Source organism: Eschrichtius robustus, chromosome 1, assembly GCF_028021215.1.
Source record: "Eschrichtius robustus isolate mEscRob2 chromosome 1, mEscRob2.pri, whole genome shotgun sequence".
NCBI classification, from domain to species: domain Eukaryota; kingdom Metazoa; phylum Chordata; class Mammalia; order Artiodactyla; family Eschrichtiidae; genus Eschrichtius; species Eschrichtius robustus.
The window spans coordinates 34,837,818-34,858,943 of record NC_090824.1 but is presented as its reverse complement, the minus strand read 5'-3'; the positions used below and the strand labels follow the sequence as shown (position 1 = coordinate 34,858,943).

At 37.8% G+C, this 21,126-nt stretch overlaps 1 protein-coding gene across 2 annotated transcripts in view; it reads left to right on the top strand.

Annotated features, from left to right (window-relative positions):
• Window positions 1–21,126, top strand: part of GPHN (gephyrin) — a 632,089-nt gene that overhangs the window by 549,451 nt on the left and 61,512 nt on the right. For both annotated transcript variants that reach the window (XM_068543944.1, XM_068543950.1), the window contains 2 exons: window positions 4–157; window positions 18,216–18,337. In XM_068543944.1, the coding sequence (XP_068400045.1) occupies window positions 4–157; window positions 18,216–18,337 (276 nt within the window). The remainder of the gene's footprint in view (window positions 1–3; window positions 158–18,215; window positions 18,338–21,126) is intronic.

The following is a 21,126-nucleotide window of genomic DNA, read 5'->3' as shown; positions in this document are numbered from 1 at the left end:
CAGACCCATTGGCCATGACATTAAAAGAGGGGAATGCGTTTTGGCCAAAGGAACCCACATGGGCCCGTCAGAGATTGGTCTTCTGGCAACTGTAGGTGTCACAGAGGTTGAAGTTAATAAGTTTCCAGTGGTTGCAGTCATGTCAACAGGGAATGAGGTAAGGAAAAAAAAGGGGGGGGGGGTGTGACAGCAGGGGAAAGGTCGTGGGTAGTGGGGCTTTCAGATGAAAGCATTTCTGACATTCTGTGTTCTGTGTTATAAATAGAACATTAAGGATTATAGATCTTACCACATTTCTATAACAAGGAAATAATAAATTGGCCTCAGGATAGTTCAAGTACAGAAAATGAAAAGGAAGAACTAGAAATTACATATTAAGAAATGTTCCCTTCCATTTACTAAAATGAAATATTACAACCAATGGCCTTCCACACACTCAGTACATATAAACAAAGAATGTTGACTGCTAGCTGTAGATATTCAACTGTGCAAACCCAGTACTTAGTCTGTTGGGACAATCAATTGTGCATACCCTGCTGCAGAGATGATGGACCACCTCTGTGTGGGAAATAATTCAATGAACTGGGACACCATGGCTAGCCCCTTTTCTTGCTAAACATTCCAGGTGATCTTTAATCACCAGGAAGGATTTGAAAATCAGGGGGGTTTTTTTCCTCTAAAGATAGCATCTCTAGTAGCATGCTATTCAGAATGTGTCAAAATGTCATTTCAGCCCTGATTTAGGAAGGGGAATTTAGTCAGTCTTTTTATGAGAACTTTTGAAAAACTTCCTGTCCCCTGTTTGCTTAGGTTATACAAAACTCCAATTGGAAGCGCTAAGGTCAAACTGGGAATATTGAAAAGTGAATCTGCTGGAAATTCAAAGCCTAAAAGCAGGATCAAACTACTGAGATTTTTTAAAGTAATTCCTTTAGATCTTATACTATTTTTAAACAGATTAACAGGATTTCATTTTTTTCTCTTTTAACCTCTAACTTTGTTCTGAAAATAAGCCATTTGCTACCATTATTTTTAATTTCCTAGAGTCTTGGAGATGGACGTTTTCAAGGGTCTATTACCCTTATAGTTCTTTTGGAAAGGGCAAAAGAAAAGAATGTTTTGTTTTGCTAATGGAGAGGTAAATCAGAATTCTAGATTTGCTTACTTCCCAGTATAGGTGTACTAGTCATTCCCAAAAACTATTGACTGACCCAAAATAAACATTCTTTTTAATTGATCTACAAAGTGATGATTCTAATATCCCTAGGACGAACTGACACTATGTTTAGCATGAGAAAGAAATTTCTGTTAAACTGGTTGACTTAATGATCTATTCTTATTTGAGATTTATTTATATGCTTGTGCATCTAAGTGACTTCATGGGGTTTAGGAAAGCTAAGTAGAATGAGCAAACAAATAGACAACTAGTTATTAGGCAACTTTGTTTAAGCTACATTTATTGTGTTCTTCCTAATGACTTTGTAGGTCTGGATTAATATTCTCAGTTATCCCCCAGAGTACTTTGGTAGTATTTTTTAAGCTATCTTTTATACCCTTTATTAAAACTATTTACTAGTAGTAGGGAAAAGTGACAGGGTGAGAATAGAGGTGGTACATACATGGTAGAATCTAAAGAAGATTTTGTAGTCCTAGTTCCCTGCCCCCATAGATTTTATTGTCCTTAGAGAAGCTTTGACAGATTCCCCTACGTTTTCTGGCCTGCTGTACTTAACATGGTTTTCATGTAGTTTGACATTCCTCCCTACTCCCATCCAAAGTTAGCTATTGTTGTGACTCTCTATCACCATATAGTTTAGTTCAACAAATGTTTGTTGAATACCTCTATGCCAGACCCTATACTGGAAACTAGAGATAAAAGTGATAAATAGGGCTTCCCTGGTGGCGCAGTGGTTGAGAATCTGCCTGCCAATGCAGGGGACACGGGTTTGAGCCCTGGTCTGGGAAAATCCCACATGCCGCGGAGCAGCTAGGCCCGTGAGCCACAATTGCTGAGCCTGCACGTCTGGAGCCTGTGCTCCGCAACAAGAGAGGCCGTGATAGTGAGAGGCCCGCGCACCACGATGAAGAGTGGCCCCCACTTGCTGCAACTAGAGAAAGCCCTCGCACAGAAACGAAGGCCCAACACAGCCATAAATAAATAAATAAATAGAGAGAGAGAGAGAGAGAGAGAGAGAGATAAATGATAAATAATGCATAGTATCTCTCCTGAGGCTTGAGATCCTCAGATAGCCAGAAAATAATAAGGAAAAAAAAGTATTCATTTATTTCAGAGAGTCCAAAAGAAATTACGTTTGTCTATGAATGTGACAAGTCTATAATTTTTCAGTCACAGCACAAGCTCCCCTTAAGTATTAGTTCTGATTTCCCCTGATATGTATGGCTTCACATACGCCACCTCTTGAATCCAGTGTGGTATATTGGTAAGCAGAACAGTAGCCTTAGCCAACCCAAAGAATGCCATACAAGATGTCTATGTATACTGTATTTAAAGCCTGCTCTGTATTTTGTGACTGCATGATCTTATTCAGGATGAAGGAATTCTTTTAGAATTGGGAAGCTAGAGTTGTAAACAATAACTAACACAGACCAGCTGTTGTAGACACTTGTTGATTTCCACAAACTATGCAGGTTAAAATTTAGGTAATACCATTCAATAATTACTTAATTGTGGTCGTACATTTCCAACCTCATGCATTTGTTCAATATATACTTATTAAGCATCTGTTACACGCTGGAATGCTCACCAGAGGTTCTCTTAACTAAACATCAGACTTAACAAGATATGAATATACTGTACCTTGAACCAGTTTACTTAGAAAGATATTGAACAGGAAACTCAGCATCCAGCAGGGGAGCATCATGCTTTCTTCAGTGGGACCAGTCATCTTAGCAGTTCCCACAGCCATCCAACAGCTGTTCTCTTTGTTCTTCAAGTGACATTTAGGTGCAAGGGAACAAGAATTCTACTAGGAGAGAATGGGAGCCAGCAACTTAGAAGCACCATGTCCTACATAGGAATCAGTATTTCTTATAACAATCTTAGGCAACTTCCAGAGTCCCTACAAGGGAAATGCCCAGCTTCAAGTGTCACCACATTCGTGGAAGCCCAAAGCTTGGCTTTCCACTAGGGATTTATAGTTCATTTGTAATTTCTTCCATTCCATATGCAAGTTACTAATCAGAGACCATTTTACCATAAGAAGTGTTGTCTACTAACAAGCTGACATTTTTCTTTATCAGATTTCCAGAGGAACTGAGCTAGAAAGTTAACCCAAGTTCAAATTTGTCCTTAGAGATGGAGAAAGGGTTTTATTAAGGCTTTACCCTCACATTAAAAGAATGCACTGTCTGCAGAAAATTCGAAAACAGTAATAAAACTAACTACAAGTCATTCTGTTCTTTATTATCACCATGCACTGGCAATTCTAAACAATGTCAGTGATAAATACTCCTTTCCACTGAGGCAGTCTTCTGTCACAACCCCTCCCCTTTTAGTATGCTACCATACTGATGTCAGGCAGTGTTCTGACTGCTGGAGATGCAGCAGCAAGCAGGACAGACAAAGCCCCTGCTCTTACAGAATTTATATTCTGATGGGGGCGGTGGGGCAGGTAGTCAATAAACAAACATATAGTGGTAAATGATATGAATTTTTAAAAAGCCGAGTAAGATAATAAAGAATGCTAGCAGAAGAGGTATATGCCAGGTATTATCTATTGAAACTTATTCCACATCAGCCCTTTTGTTCTCTCCCCTATACAATAAAGCTGGAAGCCTGAAAACAGTTTCCCAGATTCTCTTTCCAGCTGTGGTCCAGTTAGGTTTTGCCATTGAGATGCATTAACATGGTATTAGAAGGTGGAAAGAAGGTAGCAGGAGTATATCTCCTCAACTCAGTAACATCACTTTCCTCCAACAGCCTTGGGGACGATGGTGACTGCAGTTACTGATCTTTAGTAATACATGTTTCTTCTTTTGTTTCTCCAACTCTGCCAACACATTTGTAACCAATCCCATGCATTAAATCCTCTCTTCTCCCACCCCCTCCATTTTAAATACCTAGAGGAGTTTTGGTTTTCTCATCCCGGACCTGACTGGTAGACAGGTAGAGTCCTCTGTTTCACAAAGGCTAATCAGGCCACACTGTTGAGGGGAAATTAGAGTGGAAATCTGAAGGCATGGAGGGTCTATGCCACGTGAGCGGAACTGTGTTCCAAGCAGAGGGGACAACAAACACTAAAGCCCTGGAGTACATGCTTATCAAGTTTGAGGAACAGCAAGGAGGCCAATGTGGCTGAAGTATAGAGGGAAAGGAGAAAAGTAAAAGGAGATGAGGTTGGAGAAGTAACAGAAACAAGATCATTTTATTCTAAATGGACAGTTCTGAGGAAGCGAAACATAGCATGGAACATAAAATGTCTTAAATTTTTAAATGATCACTCTGGCTTCTATATGTATGGCTTGGCGTATGGGAGAGAAAAAGTGAAAAGCCGGGAGGCCAGTTAAAAGGATATGCAGTGGTTACTGTCTGTACCTCTTTGAAGCTTGTATTGTTTGTTCACTACTGTATTACCAATGCTGATAAAATTGCCTGACACACACACACACACACACACACAAAAATAAAATTAAAATTAAAAATTAAAATAAATTTAAAAATTTTAAAAAGAAAAGGATATGCAATACTCCAGCAGGAGATTTGGACCAGAATGGTAGTGGAGATGGTGAGAAGTAGTCAGATCCAGGATACATTTTGAAGGTAAAATCAACAAACAGGATTTGCCAGTGAATTCAAGGTAGAAGATAAGAGAAAGTGAAAAGTCAAGATGAACTCCATTCCATAAAATATATTGTTTCCCTTGAAACTGTAGATGGTGACTTACAGGTCTTTAAACTGGACATCAGTCAGCCAGCTGCCATTAGCTTCAGGAAGTCAAGATTGTATGCTTGTTATCTAGTTACCCAAAGTACTAGCAATAAATATTCCTTCCATAGATGGTAAGTTTTCTTCTAGTTTCAGTAACCTTCTGCCATATTCCATAACTCATTCATTCATTTCTATTCATTCTCATTCTTTCTACCCCCTCCTCCCCTGTCTCTCCCTCTCTCCCTTCCTCTCTCTCTCTCTCACTCACACACACATACACATACACAGAGCTAAGTGTATTTATCTCCACTATGCCTCTGCTTATTTTATTCTATCTTTTGTAAATCTCTTGGCCACTCTCAATAACAGATGTCTGTACAAACAAGTTTAAACTTTAGATATATAAAGTCTGTCTAAAATTTCCATGTACTGTTCTTTGGGAGCTGCCACAAGCAGCTGTTATTATAAAAGTAGAATCTTTAAGATCTTTGTCCCCACTAATAAGAGAAGGAATAAGAAGTTGAGTGTCTACTATGACCAGTACCGCTATGTGCTTTATGATTAAAGCAACACTATGAGGTTAATATAATTATCCTTCTTTTTACATAAGAGAAAATTGAAGCTCAAAAACAAAGCAACTTACCCAACATTATATATGTTGTGTAAGTGATGAAGCCTGGTTTCACACCTAAATCTTCTGGCTATAATGACTTTTGTCCACTATTCCACAATGCTTCCCACTTCCTTAAATTTCATTTCCCCAGCTTTTTAATGGCAATCTCTGAAGCCTATCAGGTTAGATAGTCCATTACTTTCTTCTAGCCACCCTATACTTCTTGTCCAGATTAAGGACTATGACTCACCACTTTAAAGTTGCCCTCACTAACACTTCAGATAGCTTCACTCCTTTAATCTATTCCTTTGCTTACTGTGGTAATACCCACAGTGAACGACTCCATTCTCCACCTTCTCCATTTTTGTTCCCAAGCAGAAAAACATTACTGAAAAAATTCATAGAACTATGATTACCTGAACAACTACAAATTACTGCCATTTAATGGCAACCTGGCACTTAAAGTTGTTCAGTAATTCTGATGTAACTGTCTCGTTGATTTTCTAGTACATTCTTCCAGTTCCAATATGATAGTTCATTCATACACTCTATACCCTCTTTAAACCTCAGTAGCAGCCCTACTTTGTACTCTTGGCAGATGACCTAACCACCTTTATGGGAAAAAAGTGAAGGTAAAAAATAAATCTATTTGTCAAACTGAACTAGATGAGATCTCCCTCTTCTTCCCATCTCATTACCTCGAAAATTTCCCCATTCCTTTAGCTATCCTCCTTTCTTCCAATCTAAAAGGAAAAGGTACTTCTTTCTAAGAACAATTCCTCTACTTCTACCTTTAGACCCACTTTTTCTCACCTTCCTCGGAACTTTGATTTCTAAATTACTTCCTATGTCTTCTGTGTTCTCTGATTATTTTCTCTCTAGTGGCTCCTCCTCCTTCCACATCCAAATAGACAAAGATTACTGCTATCAGAAGAGAACCTATATTTAAACACCTTCTTGCCTCCTTGAGCTACTGCATATTCACCTCCTATCCACTACCAGCTTTGTTGAAAGAGAGGTCTGCACATGCTGCCTTTCCTTCCTCACTCTGCACTTTCTCCTCAAACTCCCGAATCTCATTATTGCCCCCCATTAGTACAGAAACTGCTTTCCTGAGTATACTAATCATCTCCTAACCTCTAAAACCTGCTCTGATATTTATCTTCCTTAACCTGTCTATATCATTTGACATCAGTGTCATTCCTCACCCACCACCTTGAAGCTGTCTCTTTCCTGGTGTTCCATGATTGTTCTCTCTTGATGCCCTGCCAACTACTACTTTTTTTCCTCATCGTTCCTTATCTTGATCCCATTCCCTAATTGGAATATTCCCCTAGGATGCTGTTCTCTGCTGTGTCTTCCACTCCCTCTAAATTCTCCCTTAGAGTTTTCTTCTCATTTCAAATATATGCAGGCAACTTCCCATATCTGTAGCCCTAAACTTAACCTCTTTTGTAATTTCAAGCCTTCATTTACAACTTCCTCTGGATATTTCCACCTGATGTTCCACCATTACCTAATCTCACTCACCATCTTTCCCTTCCTACCATAAAGAGTGGAATACTTCCTTCCTGACTTGCCTCTTTTTTAAAGGCATCACTATTCCCTGAAACTGTTATTGCCAAGGTCATCAGTGACATTTAATTTTTTTTTCATTTTTAATTACAATAGAATACACATAACAAAAAATTTATCATCTTAACTATTTTTAAGTGTATACTTCAGTAGTTTTAAGTACATTCACATTGTTGTGCAACCAATCTCCAGAACAGTTTTTATCTTGCAAAACTGAAATTTTAAACACAGCTCCCCATTTCCTCCCTCCCACAGCCCGTGGCAACCACCATTCTACTTTCTATCTATATGAATTTGGTTACTCTCAGTACCTCATATGAGTGTCATCATATAGAATTTGTCTTTTTGTGTCTGCCTTATTTCACTTAGCAAAATATCCTCAAGTTTCAACCATGTTGTAGCATGCGTCAGAATTTTCTTCCTTTATAAGGTTTCTTAAAGGAGGTGAGTCTTGAGCCTTCAGTATAGTTTTTTTTTTTTAAATAACCCGTTAACTTTAATTAATTAATTTATTTATTTATTTATTTATTTTTGGCTGTGTTGGGTCTTCGTTTCTGTGCTTCTGTGCGAGGGCTTTCTCCAGTTGCGGCAAGCGGGGGCCACTCTTCATCGCGGTGCGCGGGCCTCTCACTATTGTGGCCTCTCTTGTTGCGGAGCACAGGCTCCAGATGCGCAGGCTCAGTAGTTGTGGCTCACGGGCCTAGTTGCTCCTCAGCATGTGGAATCTTCCCAGACCAGGGCTCGAACCTGTGTCCCCTGCGTTAGCAGGCAGATTCTCAACCACTGTGCCACCAGGGAAGCCCCAGTATAGTTTTTAACAATGTAAAAAATGACCATGGATTGGCAGACTGGGAGACAGTGCTGAGTATAGTTGAGGAGAAGAAAGCCATAAGATTGGTGTTTGAGAAAGATCATTTTCAGTAGATGTGTGCTCCTGAGCAACAGAAATGTCAAAACCCCCGTACAAAGACCACCAGAGCCCTGGGTATGACTCATTAGAATTTGTAATCTAGGCAAGTTGCTGGAACTGGACAGTCAGTAGCCTTATCTTTGGAACATATGAATCTATGTGGAGTTACTATTAAATCACTTTGTTCATGGTCTTAGAACATGTGGTTCTGAATGAGCTGGTGTTAAAAAACAATTTCAGCTAAGACAGTTTGTGCCCTGTATTATGGTTTGGCACAATTTATCTGTATTAAAAGTCATAGCACACTTTTGCAAGTTCTGATTTCAATTTCATTTCTCAGTGCCCCCACTTCTGGTTACTTTCAGCCTAAATTAGCTCATTATCTTTGAGATGTGATCAATCCAGATTGGTACCACTTTTTGATGGGCTATGATTGTGTATTAGGTTTTCTGAGGTAGTTTTTTTGATCTCTACATGCACCATGCCTTTGTGTACTCTTTATTTCATGATAATTTGTTGAACCATATAGCTTACAGCAAATGTGCAGCAACATTTAAGGCTCTAGAGTTTACATATTCGGCCACTGCCATACAGACAAACATTAGGACAAATATATTACCAAAGTTTGCAAGGTACTTCAAAGCCATGATTCTAGACTTCCAAACCTGTACATGAAAATATGTCAAATATTTTATCATTGTTCCCTTTACAAGAAGAAAGGAGCAAATCTTTGTATTATGTAGTAGCCATCCAGTAAACTCAAAAATTGCTTAAAATGTATAAAAGACAACAGATTTATTCCAAATTTGGGAAAGGCAAAACCAAGAAGAGTTGTCAGAAGAAACAAGATATTAATGTCATAAATAAAGACAATAAATATTTACAGACAATATTTTTAATCAACAATAAGTAACCATTATTTTTAGAAGCTTTTGATTAAAATGATTTAAGAATGTGCCACAAACCAGAGAGTTAACAGAATCTTTTTGGTTATAAAAAGGGACCTTTGGGGCTTCCCTGGTGGCGCAGTGGTTGAGAATCTGCCTGCCAATGCAGGGGACACGGGTTCGAGCCCTGGTCTGGGAAGATCCCACATGCCACGGAGCAGCTAGGCCCGTGAGCCACAATTACTGAGCCTGCGCGTCTGGAGCCTGTGCTCCGCAACAAGAGAGGCCGCGATAGTGAGAGGCCCGCGCACCGCGATGAAGAGTGACCCCCACTTGCCGCAACTAGAGAAAGCCCTCACACAGAAACGAAGACCCAACACAGCCATAAATAAAAAATAATTAAAAAAAAAAAAAGGGACCTTTGTTATCTGGACACAAAATAACTTAGCCATTTTTAACAAAAAGAAAACCCAAATTCTAGTAACAATTTACAATAAAAGATCCATACGCCTTTTTTCCTTATGAATAAGCCCACGTCATGTAGCCAACTTTGTCAATGTTTTTAATACATATTATTCTTCCTGTATATTCATTATTTGTAGTTATTACTGCCAAGCAATAAATCATTTCCCTTCAGACCTTCTATACTTTACTGACTAATACTCCTAAATTTATTTTTTACTGTCTTCCTTTATATTTTGGCACAATCAGTAATTTTTACTTTAAGAAAAATATTGTTCTGTTTTTTCCTAATAAATAAAACATAATCATTACCTTGCACAAGCATTCCTCTATCTTCATATATCCTTTCTACCCTGTTAATGATGGTTACTTTAACCTGTTAATGATGTACTTAATAAAAACACTGGTATATTTTTTTTTAACATCTTTATTGGAGTATAATTACTTTACAATGGTGTGTTAGTTTCTGCTGTATAACAAAGTGAATTAGTTATACATATACATATATCCCCATATCTCCTCCCTCTTGCGCCTCCCTCCACCCTCCCTATCCCACCCCTCTAGGTGGACACAAAGCACAGAGCTGATCTCACTGTGCTATGCGGCTGCTTCCCACTAGCTGTCTAGTTTACATTTGGTAGTGTATATATGTCCATGCCACTCTCACTTCTTCCTAGCTTACCCCTCCCCCTCCCCATGTCCTCAAGTCCATTCTCTACGTCAAGCACTGGTATATTAAACATTATAGTGCCCACATATCCAAGATTATTTATCAGTCAATCAAATTAATATTAGTTTAAGATCTTAGAGTTAACTAAGGATCTGGCAATTAAAATTTAATTTCTTATAAAGTCATGATTTAATAGAAGCATTATAAGAATTCATCTTGTAAGGGAGGAAAAATATTTTTTCCTCTGCCTTTCTGATTTCTCAAGCTCTGAATTTTATTACCTCTGTAACAAAAGACAGATTAATAAGAGAAAAGCACAGCATTAATTTAATGTAAGTTTTATGTAACACGAGAGCCTTCATTTAAAAAAAATGAAGACCTGAAGAATCAGTTAAACCTGAGCATTTTTTTTTATTAGTTTTGATGAAGAATGGAAAGTCATGGAGAAATATGAAAGGACAGAAGTCATGAGGAAAGTGTAGTAAACTGGGGGAGACTTAGCAAGGCCTGTTCCTTCAGATTCCTCTCTGTCCCTTCACCTTCAGAGATAAGGATGCTCCTTTCCTCTGGGCATAGGGAGGGCACCTCTAACATAAGGGTTTTTTGACGTGCTTCAGGGGGAAGTCAAAGTCCTTCCTGCATGTACTATTTCTCAAATTCCTTCAGCTTAAAATATTCACTATGCCAAATGCCATACTTTGGGGTAGCGTGTCTTGAACCTCATCAGTCTCTTTTCACAGAGACATTCCATATCATCATCCCCATATTTAGATGCACACAATTTAAAAGGTTCAAATTAGGATTTTTTTAATAAGAAAATAGGGAATTCCCTGGCATTCCAGTGGTTAGGACTCCACACTTCCACTTCCAGGGGCCCAGGTTTGATCCCTGGTCAGGGAACTAGGATCCCACAAGTCGTGTGGCACGGCCAAGAAAAAAAAAAAAAACCTATTAAGATTTTTTATATATGTGTATGTATAACTGATTTACTTTGCTGTACAGCAGAAACTAACACAAGGTTGTAAATCAACTATACTCCAATAAAAATTAATTTTAAAAAAATTTTTAAAAATAAGAGTCTTTAAGAATAGAACAAAAAAAAGCAAAGAGACCCAAGGCTTACATAACTAGAATATTATACTAGTATAACTTTCTTACATGGTGGTAAAGTTAGGAAAAAAACACAGGACAGTTTTTAAACTAAAATTATTAAATCAGTCTAACATGTCCAGAATCATGATAATAGAAATAGAATATGAATTTTTTCTAATACAATTTGTAAACCTCTGTATTTATAAACCAAATTCTTAAAGACTCCTTAGATTATGTTTAAAAGCTCTGTATGTTCCTTTTTCTTTCTTACATCCAAGCAACCAAGGCAATTAATTTAACTCTCAATTAAAACTTTTTTCAGAGTTTAATTAAAAGCCATTTAGAATAAGACTATTCTCCATTAGAGTTTATAATCTGACTTTTCTCACCTTTATTTGTGTTAGGTCTGTTTGTCTGGACTATCTGGGTATTTCTAAGGTGTGTCCATAATGATCAAAATTGATTTTTGATCAATTAATTATGTTTTCCAAAAGAAGGAGAAAGTAAGGATGTATAAGGAAGCTGTTTGCAATGGATATGGTAATAGTTACTGACCTATAAAATTCTAATACCTTCCCTTTGCAAAGAGGAGAAAAGTCTTAGATGCAGACAAACCCATTTCAATACATTAAAAAGAGAGAAAGTAAGTTATTACAACCAGTCTTAGGCCCTTTGACAATACCATCAAGACCATAGGATTAAATCTCTGAAGAACAGAAACAAAGAGGGAGGTCTCTTAAAATAACTAAGTGATTTCTCTTTAAGACAAATAAGACAGAGAATTTCCTCAATCCAGGGTTTAACAAACTTTTAAATATTTTGTATTTTTATTGAAATTTCATTTTGAAGCAGTGCATAACAATAAAAGTGATAATCATTGAATATTCCGAATTGTATTCACCCTTTGTTCTAAAAGTGCTTTCAAGTGAATAATTGTCATGTCAAAAGTACTCCAAAATGACCACTGCAATTCCAAATTTTCCTTGATGAAACTATGTTTTCTAGAAAAATAAATGCAAGAGAGGTAAAACAGAAGCCAACTTATGCCAGGAGAAGTACAAGTTTATTATTAGATGAATCCATGAATTCATTAGCTAAAAGCCAGTCAACAGGGGAAATATCACTTATATATGTCTAAAGTCCTTAAAACTGAGGTTGAAAACGGAGCTGGAGGAATCAGACTCCCTGACTTCAGACTATACGAGAAAGCTACACTAATCAAGACAATATGGTACTGGCACAAAAGCAGAAACATAGATCAATGGAACAAGCTAGAAAGCCCAGAGATAAACCCACGCACCTATGGTCAACTAATCTATGACAAAGGAGGCAAGGATATACAATGGAGAAAAGACAGTCTCTTCAATAAGTGGTGCTGGGAAAACTGGACAGCTACAGGTAAAAGAATGAAATTAGAACACTCCCTAACACCATACACAAAAAGAAACTCAAAATGGATTAGAGACCTAAATGTAAGACCGGACACTATAAAACTCTTCGAGGAAAACATAGGAAGAACACTCTTTGAAATAAATCACAGCAAGATCTTTTTTGATCCACCTCCTAGAGTAATGGAAATAAAAACAAAAATAAACAAATGGGACCTAATGAAACTTAAAAGCTTTTGCACAGCAAAGGAAACCATAAACAAGACGAAAAGGCAACCCTCAGAATGGGAGAAAATATTTGCAAACGAATCAACGGACAAAGGATTAAGCTCCAAAATATATAAACAACTCATGCAGCTCAATATTAAAAAAACAAACAACCCAATCCAAAAATGGGCAGAAGACCTAAATAGACATTTCTCCCAAGAAGACATACAAATGGCCAAGAAGCACATGAAAAGCTGCTCAACATCACTAATTATTAGAGAAATGCAAATCAAAACTACAATGAGGTATCACCTCACACCAGTTAGAATGAGCATCATCAGAAAATCTACTAACAACAAATGCTGGAGTGGGTGTGGAGAAAAGGGAACCCTCTTGCACTGTTGGTGGGAATATAAATTGATACAGCCACTATGGAGAACAGTATGGAGATTCCTTAAAAGACTAAAAATAGAATTACCATATGACCCGGCAATCCCACTACTGGACATGTACCCAGAGAAAACCATAATTCAAAAAGACACATGCACCCCAATGTTCATTACAGCACTATTTACAGTAGCCAGGTCATGGAAGCAACCTAAATGCCCATGGACAGACGAATGGATAAAGAAGATGTGGTACATATATACAATGGAGTATTACTCAGCCATAAAAAGGAACAAAATTGGGTCATTTGTTGAGACGTGGATGGATCTAGAGACTGTCATACAGAGTGAAGTAAGTCAGAAAGAGAAAAACAAATATCGTATATTAACGCACGTATGTGGAACCTGGAAGAATGGTACAGATGAACTGGTTTGCAGGGCAGAATTTGAGACACAGATGTAGAGAACAAACATAGGGACACCAAGGGGGGAAAGCGGCGGCGGGTGGGGGTGGGATGAATTGGGCGATTGGGATTGACATGTATACACTGATGTGTATAAAATTGATAACTAATAAGAACCTGCTGGGGCTTCCCTGGTGGCGCAGTGGTTGAGAATCTGCCTGCCAATGCGGGGGATGTGGGTTCAAGCCCTGGTTTGGGAGGATCCTGCATGTCACGGAGCAACTGGGCCCGTGAACCACAACTACTGAGCCTGTGCGTCTGGAACCTGTGCCCTGCAACAAGAGAGGCCACACAGTGAGAGGCCCGCGCACCGCGATGAAGAGTGGTCCCCACTCGCCGCAACTAGAGAAAGCCCTCGCACAGAAACAAAGACCCAACACAGCCAAAAATAAAATTAATTAATTAATTAATTTTTTTTAAAAAAGAACCTGCTGTATAAAAAAATAAATTTAAAAATTTTTTAAAAAACAACAAAAAAACTAACGTTGAACCCTTGAGAGCTAACCCTAAAAGCCAGCAGGCCAGAATGGGGAGGTAGATCTCTCTGAAAGCCTGTTTCTCATACATAAACATAGAAAAGTTCTTACAGATACACAACAGTGTATCCAATTGACAAACAAAATGGTTAGTAGCAAATCAACACTTTAGCAAACCAACAGTAAGGAAAACAAAAATCCTTACAAATTCAGTCAGATAACCAAAAAGTCCTGGGAACCTTACTCTTAGAGCAGAAAAATTTTCCATCTACCCTTCTAGGTTCTTTGGCTGATCTAATAATTAAATTGACATAAGGCAGATTAACAAGAGAAAAATTTAATTTTGTGCATACAGGAATCCCATAAAAATATGAGACCCAAAGACAGTCAGGCAATTGAGGCTTGTATGTCAGTCTGAGCTAAGGAATGGGATAGGGCCTGGGGCTTCAAAGGGGAGAAGGGCAGTTCAGGAAGATGAGAAGAGCAGATGTTTAGTAATCAGATGTTTGCCCTACCATGCAGGTAAGTCTTTCATATAAAAAGTTATCTCTGGTAATAGCTCTCTTTCTGGGCCAGGCCTCCTATCTAAATTCTTTTAGGCGGTTAAGGGAGTAGTAAAAGTTTTTATTGAGTCTGCTGGGTCTTGATTGCCTTCAGCTCAAAGTAATGCATGTGCCAAATGGGCACATTTGGAGGTGGCATATTCTGCTCCCCTTCAAAAACAAAATAAATTTCAGCTAACTTTGGGAGCTCAACCAAAAAGTATCAGAGTTTAATGTAAGTGCTGGACTTACCATCATAAAGACTCCCCTGAGCAAAGAGGCTCAAAAGACCTCAGTGAAGTGCAATGTAACCAATATGAGAATAGTGGTGGCATGAGGTCTTGCCTAAGTGTTGGTAGGGACCGTCATGACCATCATTGTCCTAATACAGAGGCCACCAGGGAAGCCTGTTGATCATACAAAGCTGGATATATTAAAGTTTCTGAGCAAGGAAGAGCATCACCTTGAGAGTCTCAGTAGTGTCTCAAGAGGAGGAAGTTACAGAAGGATAGTTACAGGATTTTGAGGACTGGAATTGGTCATGAGGTGGTTTTAAGGTAGTTAGTAAGTACGGTCTAGGCAGAGACTGATCACATTTTGTAAAATAGGTGAGTTGCTGAAACAATTTCATTTTATCTTTGGAGCACGAGTCCATATGGAGTTACCGTGGTCTCTAATTGTCCATAATCTTATAGGAACATACAGGTCTGAACAAGCTTATGTTATAACAATTTGACTTAAGATAGTTTGTTACATATCATAGTTTGGTACAGTTTACCTGTTATGCAAGTAATTGTACAGTTTTGCAAGTAGATGTGTCTATTTTATTTCTCAGAAGGAAAGAGTCTGTCGGCAAGATAGCCAATTATAAGGCTTTTGCAGAAATTCAGATATATTCAATGCCTGAAATTGGGGGATGGAGAGGGTTGATAAGAGAGTGAATGAAAATGTAGTGTCAAGGAGGAGATGGATTCCTGTGTATAAAGCAGCAAAATATTAAAAAAAAAAAAAAAAGGAGATGGAGTAAGGATTAAGGATTGAAACCTTTGGGAAGATAGTGGACTACAAAGGAAAAAAATCAAAGGCTAAATGTTTGAAAGCTGGAAATACAGTGGCACCATTGACAATAACAGAAACAGGAAATTGAAATTTAGTATGTGGTAGATAAGAAAGTAACAAGGTATGAAGATAATGGGTTATGTTTTCGTTTTTTTGTTTGTTTTGGGTTATGTTTTATTTTACTTTATATTGTATTTTTCCTTTTATATTTTAACTAGAATAAGTTTCAGGCATCATTCCAGAGATGACTAGAAGTATAAGAAGCTGGAAGATAAGATTACATTTTTAAAGAGGAATATTGTGAATTTATTCTAGTATATGAAACCTTATAATCTTCCATTCGATTCTGTGTGTTTTCTTTGAAAATACTTAAAATGCACTGGAAATCCCATACCCTCACTTAACTAGCTATTATTTCATTATGTCAGTTTTACAGATAAGCAACTGGTTCTCCAGTGATCGCTAATTGTTCTATTATTTCTGGAACTGTGTGCAGCAAAATAACAGAGAGGAACATGAATGGCAAAGAAACCACCCCAATAACGGGGAAATCTTATTACTCAGTTGGTGGTCAGTACCCTTTGTGAAAAAAATATTATATAACCGTTCAGTTTTCTTTCTGCAGCAACTTGTCTGATTAATGGAGTTTAAAAGCTGCAAGCCTTGGCCTTATAAAATTATAAGTTCAATAACTGTGTGTTAATTAAGATCAGAAAATTAATCTGTATTAGTACTGCAATAGCAATTTTCCAAGCTCTGCCAGTGACTAAGGATGAAAGTGGGCTGCAGTGTCACATGGGATCTGATTAAGTTAGATTAGTGCAGTATTTGAAGGGAAGTCTCCCAGGTGACAGTGAATAAGATGATCAAAGTTTTTCTGCAGATATTTTAAGGGGACAGTTGTTGGCAAAGCTACTACTTTTCCAACATAAAGCCAAAGGTCCAGCCACATGGTATCACTAATGAGTCAGAAGGAAGACTAAAGGGGCTTGAGGTCATTGTTTGGCAGAACTGAGATACAAAACCCTGGGTATTGGCCATATTAACAGCCTAAGCATCTGAAATGTGCAGGCTTGCCTTCAACCTCTTAGATAATATTCCAGATTTTCTCACTTCAAAGATGCACTTTTTTTTTCATTTTGTAGTTTTCTGAAATCAAAGTACATCTTAAAATTGTGTAAATTAAATTTGCATGTTGTGTGTGTCTGTGTGTGTTAGGGACCTCCTACTCTTAAGTATTTTATAATCTAATAAATGTAAATCTGTGTTCACGTTATAAACTGATTCCATCCATACTAGCATCTAGGAGTAACAATATGAGAACAATTGGGGGGAATTAGGTGCTCTTTCAATATCATGTATCATAAAGAAAGGACAGAGAATTGTTTTTATTGTATATTTATCTATGTTAACTGAGTGTTCATTATCTCAGTCCTAACAACTGCCTTTCAAGGTAGTTTTATTACTATATATTATAAATGAGAAAATTATGGCATAATGTGTTTGGGCAACTTGAATTTGAACGTTATCTGAATAAGGTAGACTCTTGCTACTACGCTACACTGCCTCATTGGAACATCCTAACATAAAATAAGCTTCTTATAATTTTCTTCATTGACATATAATAGTAGATATTAAATCTCTTAAGGGTGATTCAATTCAAAGTCATGGAATCATGGGTGTGTGCAGTTAAGTATTACTTGTTTAAGTTTGCTAATAGAGACAAGCTATCTGGCTCCCTCTCCTTCAAATAAGTTTAACTTCTTCGGTACTACTGATACCACTTCACAAAAGAGATCAAAAGGCTTGAAAGAAAAGATAAATGATCATTCTCTTCAGACTTGAGAATATCATATCACACAGTCTCTTCCTCAAATATTCTCAGTGAAGGACAGATTAGAAAATAATAGTGGGAGGAAAAAAGAAAGTTGTTTTTTTTTTTTTTTAATTTGACCCAGTAAACAGCCAACCAGTAGAAAGGCAGCTATCTCCAGAGCACTATTTTGTCAAATTGGAGCCAAAGCTGGTATGATATTTGGCCTGCTGTTTAGTCACCACTTAAATTTCTGCATGTTTTTTAATTCTGGAGGAATGTTTTCTCATCCTCCTATGCTTTCAATATTTATCAAAGATCCTTTGAGGGCTTCCCTGGTGGCGCAGTGGTTGAGAATCTGCCTGCCAATGCAGGGGACACGGGTTCGAGCCCTGGTCTGGGAAGGTCCCACATGCCGCGGAGCAACTGGGCCCGTGAGCCACAACTACTGAGCCTGTGCGTCTGGAGCCTATGCTCTGCAACAAGAGAGGCCACGATAGTGAGAGGCCCGCGCACCGCGATGAAGAGGGGCCCCCGCTCGCCGCAACTAGAGAAAGCCCTCGCACAGAAACGAAGACCTAACACAGCCAAAAATTAATTAATTAATTAATTTAAAAAAAAAAAAAAAGATCCTTTGAGCATATATCTTCTATGGGCCAGATACTGCTATAGGTGCTAGATGTGCTAAACTCTGTTTACTAGATCTATTTTTTTCCCATTAACAATAGGCAATATTATCCTAAGAAAATAATTTGTAGTGGTTTTTTTTTTTTGGCTTTGTAGCTGCTAAATCCTGAAGATGACCTCTTACCAGGAAAGATTCGAGACAGCAATCGTTCAACCCTCTTAGCAACAATTCAGGAACATGGTTACCCCACAATCAACTTGGGAATTGTGGGAGACAAGTAAGTATTGGATTTTATTTTGAAGTTGTTATTGTACAAATATGAATTTGGGAGTACTAACTAGGCGGGATTGTTGCTAAAGAGAAAGAAATTTAATACCATAATTTTCACTTATTTCATTCTTCAGAAGTCAAAGAATTATGGAGATGTCTATGTCCTTTAGCGATAGACATTTTCCTGGAATGCCTTTTACAATAGGAGAAATATGTTGCTCTGCTTTGGGTGTTATTCCTATTCATACTTTTACTTATGTCAAGAAAGATAGGGAAGTTTCATTCCCTTTCACCCTTCCTAAAGGCAACTATATCATAAATTTGTTGAGTATATTTCTAGTCGATGTTTTATGCTTCTGTTACATACAAAAATATCCATAAACAATGTAGTATATGCAAAAAAAAAAAAGAAAGGGAAGACATGGGTGAGAAGAGTAAGAGGGAAATGTCAAAATTAGTACTAACTGATTCTTTGAAGTTTAAGTACAATTATTTTCTAGGACTTTTATATTGATTTTTGTATTTTTATGTAACCTGAGTTTCTCCAAGCTTCACCCACTTGTAAATACAAAGGGAGGCACATTGACTATAATTGCCCATCTCTGAGACCATATTACCCCATTTACTAAATTAACTCAGCTCTCTGCTAAATTCCCCAACTATTTCTGTAAATTTCCAACTGCGTCTCCAGCTCCAGCTGCACATGCAATCAAAAACAAGTCTGCTCTTTCTGAGCATCCCACTTCCATGCAACACTGCTGTTCAGCCATGTTTCACCAGGCACTATTTCCAGTTCACCAGAGGTGTGCCTGCTCTTAGTAACACTCAAACAACAGCCTGCTGGAGACAAAGCTAGGAGACAAATCTGAGTGATGGATGCCCTGATGTATCTGTCACCCATAATTGCCCCTTTCTGTCTTATCACCATCTTGTCACTGAGCAAAGCTCATTATGCCTGGATCCTCCTTCCCTTAAGATGAGTGCTATCCCAGGGCTCAAATATGCTCTTGAAGAGGCTCTACCCTACCATTTCACAAGGTATGCTGGGACTCCTGTAAACCCCAGTTTAGGCTCAAACTGGACACAGTGTAGTCCAAACCTGGAACACAGCGTCTTGCTAGTAACCTGAAAGGCAGTCGTTTTTATGTTAATCTCACCTTTTAAGCTTCTCTTCTTTCCTCCTGATTTTTTTTCTTTCTCTCTGGACACTGGAGTAGAGTCTGTTACACATATTTTCAAACATCTTTTTTTTTTTTTTAATTCACCATTTGTATTTACCTGAAAGTTTAGTTGTAGAGAAGTCCATAGGTAAGTAACCAGCCAACTTAGAACCCATGCTGGTGAAGCCAGTGCTGCAGGTTACCTGGTATCACCCTGACCCAGGCTCCGTAGCCCTGGGAAGGGATAGAAAGAACCCAGTGAAAAAAAGCGGGTAGGGTTGAATTTGGACCTGACTAGTAACCCATCCTTTCATATATATAAACTTCAAGCATCTAAAAATTATCCTGATGCAGATACACCTTTAAAGAAGGCAAAAATTAATTTCTGAGAGGAGGTAGGATGAACCCAAGAGTTCCAATAGCAAAAAACAGGCCTGAAACTCTAGAGAACAAATGCACCAGATTTAGAATTTGTTTCCCAGCCACCGCTGACTCTGGCCCTGCCTCCAAGTGCATTAATGAGCTCTAAGAACTATTATAAGGTAAAAGGTGCTTTTTGTTTGTGTGTATCATTTTTACCTTATGCTGTCTTGACTATAATTCTGTTCATTCTCTCCTCCTAATGTTGTACTTCTGTATTAAAAAAAAAGCTAACTTGATATATACTATATATGCTGCCATTACCTTACTATAAAGGCCAAAACACCATTGAAAGGTTCCTATGTTGATATGCTAATATTTGATTTTCTAGGACCAGCTGTTGATTTGTTGTAGACATTTCCTAATAATTAATGTTGCTATTACATGTAACTTCAAAATGTCCCTTGAAAACAACATATAAAGAACAACAAAACTTATGAACAAGATATAGGCAATTTTGAGAATATGCACATCTTTAGTATATTCTTTTCTTGGATTGAATACCTTACATAAAACTGAGAACAATTTTTTAAAAATACAATTGATGCAAATCTAAACTTTCTCAGTCTTAGAGTGCTGTATTGAAGAGGCCCAGAGTAAATGGTTTAAAATGCAGAGGTGGAATGTGGGAGGAAAGAATTTATAACTGTTCAGATGGAAATCTGTGCTGTGAATTTAGCAAAGGAAACAAGGTATATTTAATCTGCAGCCTGTTGATATTCTGTGAAGGTTGTCTCCCTCTTCATTCTTCTCTTTCCTATATAGCCGTTTGCTAATGAAAGCAAATGTTGTTATACAGAAGCCTCTATGTGAAGCTCTCCAGGGAAACAAGCAGGGTCATGGGAGAAACTACCCTATGTTTAAAGCAGGGAGAGAAATAGCTCAAGAATGTCAGCAAGCACAGAACCCTTACTCAGCTATGCCAGATAAGAGTAGGGAGTAAGAGTGCTATTCTTGTTATTTTTAAAAGGTTTCAGTCTGGGTTTAAATTCTGTATGATTCTACTTCTTAGCTCTTATTCTTATCACCTACCATGACTTTAACAATAAATGTTAAACTTGAAGGGTAAGACTCTATAACTTATTTGGATTGACCTGGATGAATTTTGCCTTTGTTTCTTGTACATTTCATTTAAAAAGAGGGTACAGTGGAGATTATGGGAGGGGTGCTTCAAATACGTGAGCATTAACTGTATTTTTAAAACATTCATTTTTAA